This window comes from Dipodomys ordii, unplaced genomic scaffold (assembly GCF_000151885.1).
Source record: "Dipodomys ordii isolate 6190 unplaced genomic scaffold, Dord_2.0 Scaffold6, whole genome shotgun sequence".
NCBI classification, from domain to species: domain Eukaryota; kingdom Metazoa; phylum Chordata; class Mammalia; order Rodentia; family Heteromyidae; genus Dipodomys; species Dipodomys ordii.
Window position 1 is genome coordinate 7,448,891 of NW_012267222.1, and position 9,788 is coordinate 7,458,678.

The window sequence follows — 9,788 nt, forward strand, 5'->3', positions numbered from 1 at the left end:
GGGGGCACAGAGCGGGGGCCGGGGGCACGCGGGGCTGGCGTGAGGGGGGAGCAGAGGGCCGAGCCCTAGGGCTCCGTACCAGGGTGGAGGCGGAGGTGGGTCTGGGCCGGAAGGCAGGGGAGAGGGGGGGAACGGGGGAGGGGCTGGGCTCCCCTCACTGCGCCCCCTTCACTTCCCCTCCTGGGGTCCCACGTGCGGGCCCGCGGGCTGCGGTGGGTGACAGCTCAAGGCCCCACTCAACCCGGCCAGGCACTCACCATCATCCGATTGCCATCCTTTTCCGCTTGGCCGACTGAGGCTCCGTGGTCAATTCATTTACCCAACGTCACCCAGGTTCTTTCTGGGCCTTGGAACAGAGTTCAACCCCCCTCGCCCCGCCCCCCCAGCCCCAGCTCAGAGCCACTGGTTCTCATGGTTTTGAAAGGCTGTGTGATTGAGGGGAGTGGACGGGGGAAGCACGGCTTACCTTGGTGGAAAAGTTCCAAGTTCCATCCAGTCCCTGGGCTGCTCTCTGCCAGGCCCTTCTCTGCTTCTCACGGGAGGAAACTGAGGCCCAGCCAGAGGAACAGATTGATTGTCCAGGGCTGTCCATCCCTGGTTGGAGATAGTCTGAGGTGGGCTGGACTCCTGGTCTCCTTCTGGCCTGCTCCGCCATGTGGTTTTTGAGTTCCCACGCGTGGCCCACCACCCACAGTGGGTGCTCCTGTCTCCCCAGCCTTGCCCTCCCCCTCCCCTACAGGCCACCCCCACAGCAGCTGGCCTGTCATTGGAAAGCCCCAGGGGAGGGCAAGGTGGACATCACAGTGAAGCAGAGCCAGACTGGCCGCCCCAGCCTCTGAGGATGTCTGTTGCCTTCAGCCCACCCTCCTGGGAGAACCTGGGGCTTGGGGAACCTGGACTAGAACCAGGTCCTGTGGTCCTTGGGGTAGGAGGGCTGGAAGCAGTGTTTCTTGGATTCCTCCTTTGTGACAGACTGTATTCAGGGCCACTTGCCTGCTAGCATTACTCAATCTCCACAAGACCTGGTGTCCTTGCTGGTGCCAGAGGCCCACGCCTGTAATCCTAGCTACTCAGGAAACTAAGATCTAAGGATCGTGGTGCGAAGCCAGTCTGGGCAAGGAAGTCTGTCAGCCTCTCATCTCCACTAAAGTACTGAAAAAGCCAGAAGTGGAGGTGTGACTCAAGCAATAGAGCATTAGCCTTGAGCAAGAGAAGCTCAGGAACAGCGCCCAGGCTGAGTTAAAACCCCCAGGACCAGCACGAAATGAGAGTTAGGTGCTGTATCTGCAGAGATCTTCTGAGGGTACCAGGGGTGAAGCCAGGCTTCCGGAGCCCAGCTCAGGGCTGTATCCATAGGAGATGGGACCCTTTTCTCTCTTGAACCCAGTGTATGGTAGCTAGGCAGTAAGACAGATCAAAGAAATCTGTGGCAATGCATGGATCCCAGGGGCCAGCATCCAGGCTGGGTAATGTCACTGGCCGGGAGCCCAGAGCCCTATAATATACCTTGTTTTTCCTCCCTTGGGGCCTGGCTTCCTTCCCCTGCTTCTGCTGATGTGGGTCCCCTCCACCCCAGACCAACCCAGGAGAGAAACCGCAGCTGCCCATGATGAAACCCAGACAGGTGAGTCAGAGATGGATGAAACCGGGACAGGCTTCAGGAGCTCTGTCGCCAGCGGTGACAGCAGAGGGGCAGCTGGTGCCGAGGTTGGATGGAGGCTGGACTCAGGAGGATGCTGAGGTAGCTGGGGTGAACTCGTAGGCAAGAAGTAGGGTGTTAATGGCAGGCCATTATTTCAAGTTGAGGGGTGTGTGTGTGAGAGAGAGAAAGAGAGATGCAATGCTGGAATCAAACCTTAGATACGTTAATAACTCAGGTAACTCCACTCCACCAAGCTATATCCCCTTCCTCATTTTGTCTGTCTGTCTACCTGTCTCACACACACTCTACTGGGAATTAAATCCAAGGCTTTGTGCTTGCTAGGCAAGCAGACTACCAATTGAGCCTTTATTTATTTATTAAAATTTTTCCCCCTCTGGCAGGTTAATTGAAGATAAGAATTTCACGTGTGTGTGTGTGTGTGTGTGTGTGTGTGTGTGTGTGTGTGTATTTTTTTTTCTCCAGGCTGGGTTTGAACCTTTTTTTTTTGTCATAGGACTTGAACTCAGGGCCTGGGGACTGTGCCTGAGCTCTTTTCCTCAAGGCTAGCGCTCTACCACTTTCATTCACAGCGCCACTTGCGGTTTTCTGGTAGTTAATTGGAGATGAAGAGTCTCATGGACTTTCCTGCCCAGGCTGGCTTTGAACTGCAATCCTTAGGTCTCAGCCTCTTGAGTAGTCAGGATTATGTCTTCAAACCTTAATATTTTATATATATACATATATATATATATATATAGTGAAAATACTGCACAGAGGGGTTACAATTACATGAGCAAGATAATGAGTACACTTCCTATCAAGCATTGTAGTCTCCTCCTTTGTTTCCCCTTCCCATCCCATCCCCCCCCCAACCTTAATCTTAAGAGTTCATTCTTCTAAGTAGTTAGGATTTACAGGCAGGAGTCACTGATACCTGGCTTAATTTTGTTTCTGAGAGTGTCAGTAACTTTGCCTGGGCTGTCTTGGAGCTCACAGTCTTCTCGACTTTGCTTGAGTAGCTGTGTTTACAGGCATGCGCTACTGTAGACACCTGGCCCCATTTAGACTCACCAGGCTCACTTTGTAGATGGGAAGGCTGAGGCCCTGAAGGATTGCACACCTTCCTCTGCCGTTGCTGGCTGGAGTAAAGTCATTTACCCTCAGCTCATTCCTGCTGGGTCCCACCTCTGCCTGGAGGACTTAAGTTTGAAAATACTGCTTGGAGAAGCATCTGAGTTGTATTTATTTTGTGTGTATGTGTCCAGCCTCTCACATGGACTTGGCACATGGACAGCCTTCACTTTTTAGGGGCTCCCAAAAGGCTCACCCCAGTACAAGTCTAGTCTGAGAGCTTCCAGGGAACATTGTGGCTTTGTCCTGTCCTGGAGGAGCCTCCAGACCCAATGTGGGAGATGAAGAAAAGCATTCAAAATGCTGAGCACCTGTGGTACACATCTGTATTTGCAGCTACTCAAGGAGGCTGAGATCTGAGGATCAGGGTTTGAAGCCAGCCAGGGCAGGAAAGTCCAATTAACCACCAAAAAGCCAGAAAGAGAATAGCTCAAGTGGTAGAGTGTGAATGCTTGAGCAAAAAAGCTCAGAGACGCGATGGGAAGGGGCTCAGTGGTAGAGTGCTTGCCTTGCATGCCGGAGGCCCTGGGTTTGATTCCTCAGCACCATATAACCAGAAAAAGCTGGAAGTGGCGCTGTAGCTCAAGTGGTAGAGTGCTAGTCTTGAGCTAAATTGCTGAGACCAGGACCAGAGTTCAGGCCCCAAAACCAGCAAAAAAAAGAAATAATAAAAGCTCAGGAACAGTGCCCAGGCACTGAGTTCAAAGTCCTAGGACTGGCACCAAAAAAAAAGAGTCTGGAGGAAGATGCTGTTATGATTCTCAGAGTACAGATGAGGAAACTGAGGCACAAGGGGCTTTACTCCCTGTCCTGACATCTCCTTTGTTACCATTGACCCTGCCCCAGGGGGTTATCCATTTGGGGAAGTCATTACAGAACTTGGGGCAGCAGGTGGAGAGGTTTGAGTTCTCTGGGTCTAGGCCCAGGATGGCCCTGGCCTGGAGCCCAGGAGTCTGGCAGAACAGACAGAAAGCAGGTGGGCAGGCCCTGGTGCTGTGAAGCCAAATCTTCCACCTTGAGGCCCTGCCGGCTGGCCAGAGCTCTGCTGGGACTGCCAGGAGACTGGAAAGGGGTGCCCATCCTGGGGAAAAGCCCCAGAAATAGTACATTCCATCCTTGGCCTGCATCTGGCATTCTGGGATGTTGGCATTCACTCGCTCAGGAAGCTGTGAGGTCGGAGTTTAGACTCGTGAAAGACCGGCCAGGAAGATCTGCGACCTTAGGCAGGCACTTAGTGTGTCAGTGACTCAGTTTCTCCACCTATAAAAAGAGGACAAAAGGCAGATACCAGTGGCCAAGCCTGTAGTCCTAACTATTCAGGAGGGAGAGATTGCAGATTGAAGGTAGCCCAGGCAAGAAAAGCCGCAAAATGCTGGACTGTAAGACACGGCTCAAGTGGTAGAGTGCTACCCAAGCAGGTAGGAGACCCTGAATTCAAATGCTGATACTGACACAGAAGGGGAAGGGGATAAAAGTTCACTTCCCTCCTAGGGCTCAAATGTAGTGATGAAGCCAGACACCTTATACTTGTAATCCTAGCTACTCAGGAGGCTGAGATCTGAGGGTCACAGTTCAGAGCCAGCCTGGGCAGACAAATCTGCAATTTTTTCTTTCTTGTGCCAGTCCTGAGGCTTAAACTCGGCCGAGTATTATCTGTTAGCTTTTTTTTGCTCAGGGCTGATGGTTCCCAGCCCCATATCCAGATTTTTGGTGGTGAATTGGAGATAGGAACCTCACTTTCTTTCTTCCCAGGCTGGTTTGGAGCCTCAGATCTGAGTCCCCTGAGTAGCTGGAATTATAGATGTGCGCCACCAGCACCCAGCATGTGCTGGCAGGTTTAAAACCCACTAGACTGCATCGTAGGCAAGAGAGTCAGCCAATGTATGGCCCAAGGAACCCAAGATTTGTTAGGGCCCTGACAGAGCAGAGAGAGAGGAAGAGATCTAGGAGAGGGGAGCACTGTGTGTGGGAGTATGCGTGGCCACGGGTCTCTCTTCCAGCCCAGCTTCCCGAGACAGATGGAGGTCGTGTCCCTTTCAGCAGGTAGCCTAGCCACTGTCAGGTTATGAGGGGACTTTGGGGCCTGGCTGCCTGTGTGCAGATCCTGGTGTTGCAACTTCTTTTCTTTTTCTTTTTGTTTTTTTGGGTCCGGTCGTGGGGCCTGAACTCTGGGCCTGGGCGCTGTCCCTCAGCTCTTCAGCTCAAGGCTAGCGCTTTACCACCTGAGCCACAGCGCCACTTCCAGCTTTTTTTCTTTTTTGCTTATGTGGTGCTGAGGAGTCAAACCCAGGGCCTCAGGCATGCAAGGCAAGCGCTCTACCACTGAGCCACCTTCCCAGCCCTTGCAACTTCTTTTCTCATGACAGAAACTTACATGTCCTCCCTGATTCTGGCTGCTGTTGAGCTTGTGGATATGTGTGTGTGTGTGTGTGTGTGTGTGTGTGTGTGTGTAGTTCTTGGAGCAACCTGTAACATGCAGAACACAATTCACTATAAGGGAATTGTGTACATTATTGCTGCTGTTTCTTGAAAGCAGGAATGGAGCCTGAGACTCACAAGTTCCTTTGTCTTCCCCCCCCCTCCCCTGCCACCTGGCTGGCGCGCGCGTGTGCACACACACACACACACACTATGCTGGCTTTTTCCACCCATGAAATATGATACCCTTCCTGTCCCCAGCAGCTCCCTTTTGGCCAGAGGGCCTCAGAGCTGGTGGCTGGGGTTCTCCTACGTTAGGGGGAGTCTCTCCCAGATGTGAACAGCCCTTTTCTTTTCTGGACCGGGGTGGAGGGGTTAGGAGAGGAGGGTTTTCCTTTCTCCACCTGCCTATGGTATCCAATCTGCCCTCCGCCCTCCTCCCTCCCCCGCCCCCTGCCCAGGTCGTGAGCCAGCACTGGTGCCGCCAATCCCTTCTGGGCTGCCTGGCGCCAGCCCCCTGCTCTGAGGTGGTTCAACCACTGTCCAGCCTCAGCCAGCTCTGGCTAGCTGGTCCCCTTTGTTCTTCTAGCAGGGGCTCTTGAGGTCCTGGGATGGAGGAAGGGAGGGCCTTACCTGTCTGTCACTGGCCTGGCTGTTTGCTGGGTCTGTTCTGGAGCGGGGGGGGGGGGGGGGGGGGCCCTGGGCTCTGAGGGAACTGAGACTCCTGCATCCAAGTTGAGTGCTGCTGCCCCTGCTGCTGCCCCAGAAGCCCAGGGTTGGTGGCAGGGAAGGACTGTCATTATTAATGGCCTTGGGTTCTGGAGAAAGGTTAGACAAAAGGGACACTGAAGGAGCCATGGCAGGAGAGGAGCCCCAATGACAAGGAGGAAGACCAGAAAGAAGGAACAAAGCATGGCACCTAGCGTAATGGCCTTGAGTACCGGAGAAGGAAGACACTGACTGGCTCTTAGCGCATGCTGAGTGTGGACTTTCACAACTCATCTCATTTAACTGGTCCACTATCCCCACTTCACAAGGGGGAAACTGAGTCTCAGGGAGGCTAGGGACTTACCCACATTCACACAGCTGATAGGAAGCAGAGCTGCAATTGGAAACAAGTAAGGCCAGCTCCAGACTTCCCACATCTCAGACTTCATAGCTCCCACAGCTTTTTCTGGGGAATTTTTCTAGAAGGTTCTGTCATAGAAGGGAAGCTACACTTCACAGCATGAGAGATACTCTAGCTGCTGCCTTGTTCACTCGTGATCTAAGAACCAGGGTTCAAAGCCCCAGACTGGGCAGAAAAGGGTGGGACTTTATTTTCTAATTGATCAGTGAAAAACCAGAAGTGGAGCTGCAGCTCAAGTGATAGTGTGGCAGCTTTGAGCAAAAAATTTATGGGAAAGTGTAAGGCCCTGAGTTCAAGTCCTAGTACTGATATGCACATACCCCCTCCCACCCTGCCTCAAGTAGCAACAGCTGATCTGGCCAAAAGATCAGGAGTAGACTGATGAGAGGATTTCAAGTCAGTGTCAGCCTAAAAAACATTCTATTTGGAAATCTAGGACCATACTAGACTTGCGAGAAAGATTGTTGGAGTAGATTAGTGATGTCTACTCTGGGTATAGAAATGGGGGTACTGGAGTGGATTAGTAATGTCTGCTCTGGGTATAGACATGGAGAATATTGACCTCTGAGCTTGTATTTGCTGTCTGACATTGCCCAGAGAATTCCTGATGGTCAGAATTTAGAGAAAAATCTTTCTGTCCACCCCATGCAAAGCCTGAGCCCCCAAAACCTAAGGACTCAGCCCCACAGGGCTGGGTGCAGAACACCTCTCCTGTGGGTGCTGATTGACGTGTCAATTACCAAGTGGAAGAACCCCCCCACAAGAGCATATGGGGAGACTTGGGTGATGACCCCAGTGTGGTCATTAACCTGAGAAACCTCCAAACGTAACCTGTCCTGCCAGGATTTGATAGGTCACCGCACACAAGATCCCTCTTACTTTCTCCCCTACCCTCATTTCTGTCTTTCTTGCCCTTCCCTGTCCACAGATAACCTTTTAGTTCTCACCGTGGCTACCAAGGAGACGGAGGGCTTTCGTCGCTTCAAGCGCTCGGCCCAGTTCTTTAACTACAAGATCCAGGTAAGCGGCTTCCCAGACAGGCAGAGACTGAGAAGTGTGGACGGTACCTGGAAGCTATTGTCCTCTCTTCGTACACATCTCCTGAGACAGAACTAGTAGGCTACAGGGAAGTTTCTGGAAGTCTGACAAGGGGAACATGAGTCAGGACAAGGAAGGACCAGGAATAAGCAAGTCCTAAGAGGAGACCACGTGTAGCCAGGCTCTAGTGGCTCACACTTGTAACCCTAGCGACTCAGGAGGATGAGATCAGAGGATCGTGGTTTGAAGTCTGTGAGACTTTTACCTCCAATAAAATAACAAAAAAGCCAAAAGTGGTCTGGAGACTTTCCTTGTAAAGGAACATTCTCAGTCCACTGGGGGTTGGGGAGACAGGGGCTGGTGACTTCCATGTGCAGGCCACAGGGCTTAGAGAAATTCCTCCTCTTAGCTCTCCTGGTGAGTGTTTAGTACAGGGATAGAGTGGTGGGTCCAGAAGGAAAGCATATTAATTCACAGGAAGTGGGTGCTAAAAAGCAGAAGGTTGTTTCAGGCATAGCTGGATCCAGGGTTTCAAGCCATAAAGTTGGGGCTCAGACTTTGTATTTCTAGGAATTCTGCTTGTTTTCCTTTACAGGCATGCTCTGTCTACATTGTGGACAGATGATCACCAGCCACAGACTATCTTCATAGAACAGGATAGCCTTCCAGTCATGGGGCTTGAACTCTGGGCCTGGGCGCTGTCCCTCAGCTCTTCAGCTGAAGGCCAGTGCTCTACCACTTGAGCCACAGTTGCCACTTCCAGTTTTCTGGTGGTTTATTGGAGATAAAAGTCTCATGGCCTTTCTTGCCCAGGCTGGCTTTGAACCTCCATCCTCAGATCTCAGCCTCCTGAGTAACTAGGGTTACGGGTGTGAGCTACTGGCTCATATCTTTTAAAAGACTAGTCCCAGGGACAACTTTGATAGATTGTGGTTGGGTCACATGCTCAGACCTAGCTGTGGGTGGGACAGGAAGGATTGGGCATTCTGATTGGCCAGGTTTTGGTCACATGACAGCTTCAAGAGGCAGGCCAGCTTTGAACAGTGTAGGATCTTTGGTTTACCTGCAGAGGTGGGCCAGAGATGCGGGAGAATCAGAAGCAAAGATGTCCACTGTCTAGGTGGGGAGTGGAAAAGCATTTCTTTATCAGAAGCTGACGTTAAGGGCCTATGTCTCCAGGCTCTGGGCTTGGGGGAGGACTGGAATGTGGAGAAAACGTCAGCAGGTGGTGGGCAGAAGGTTCGGCTGCTGAAGAAAGCTCTGGAGAAACTTGCAGACAAGAAGGACCTGGTCATTCTCTTCACAGACAGGTCGGTGGCCTGGGTTTTTGTTGCTGTTCATTTCGTTTTGGTGCCAGTCCTGGAGCTCGAACTCGGGGCCTAGGTGCTGTCCCTAAGCTTTTTTTCCCTCAAGGCTGATGCTCTACCATTTTTGCCATGCCTAGAATCCAGCATTTTGCTAGTTGGCTTTGAACCACCATCCTCAGATCTCAGCCTTCTGAGTAGCTAGGATTCTCAGCACCTGACACAAGCCATGTGCTGAGTGTAACCAAGGCACAGTCAATGGCGACCATCTCTCTGACTGGGGTTAGGAAAATGTAGCAGACCTGAGGGTGGATTCATTTCAGAGATGGTGGCCTGGGGCTGTTGTGGGGAATGCGCGCATCAGTCTGTCTGTCTTCTCCTTGTTCTGGCTACAGCTATGATGTGGTCTTTGCTTCGGGGCCACGGGAGCTCCTGAAAAAGTTCCGGCAGGCCAAGAGCCAGGTGGTGTTCTCTGCTGAGGAACTCATCTACCCAGATCGTAGGCTGGAGGTCAAGTACCCGGTGGCCCCTGATGGCAAGAGGTTCCTGGGCTCTGGAGGTGAGAGGTCAGGCACAGAGCACGAGGCCCAGCAGGGGGCCGCTTTGGGAAAGCACCCCCCCACACACATACACAACCTGGTACTGCACAGATCACCAATGCACATCCCCACCCTGCACTACCACTGGGGAGTCCAGTCACCTTTCAGTGGCTGCCGGGAGGAGTGGAGTCAACTTTCTCTTGCCTTGTCCTCCCCCACCTTCTGTCCACTGTGGATCACATTCCTGCTTCCAAAAGATCCCCCTGCATCTTCAGAAAGATTTCAGGTGTCTCCCCTGTGCTCTGTACCCACCACCTACCAGGCCTCAAGCTCTCCTGACTCCTGGTACTTTCTAGTTGTCTGCTTTCTTCTCCCTCCTTCCCCCTTCTCCCTTCTCCTTTCTCCCTTCCTCCTCCCTCCCTTCCCCTTCTTTTCCATTCTTCTCCTCCCTTCTTCTCTGTTCTTCTTCCTTTTCCTTTTTTTTTTTTTTTGGTCCAGTCGTGGGGCCTGAATTCTGGGCCTGGGCGCTGTCCCTCAGCTCTTCAGCTCAAGGCTAGCTCTCTACCCCTTGAGCCACAGCGCCACTT

General features: G+C 52.4%; 1 protein-coding gene across 1 annotated transcript in view; it reads left to right on the forward strand.

The window, feature by feature from the left end:
• The first annotated feature begins 1,554 nt into the window (after positions 1-1,554).
• Positions 1,555-9,788, forward strand: part of Plod1 (procollagen-lysine, 2-oxoglutarate 5-dioxygenase 1) — a 30,110-nt gene continuing 21,876 nt past the window's right edge. Inside the window, 4 exon segments of the mRNA XM_013031876.1 lie at positions 1,555-1,624; positions 7,249-7,340; positions 8,538-8,668; positions 9,058-9,221. Coding sequence (XP_012887330.1) covers positions 1,555-1,624; positions 7,249-7,340; positions 8,538-8,668; positions 9,058-9,221 — 457 coding nt within the window.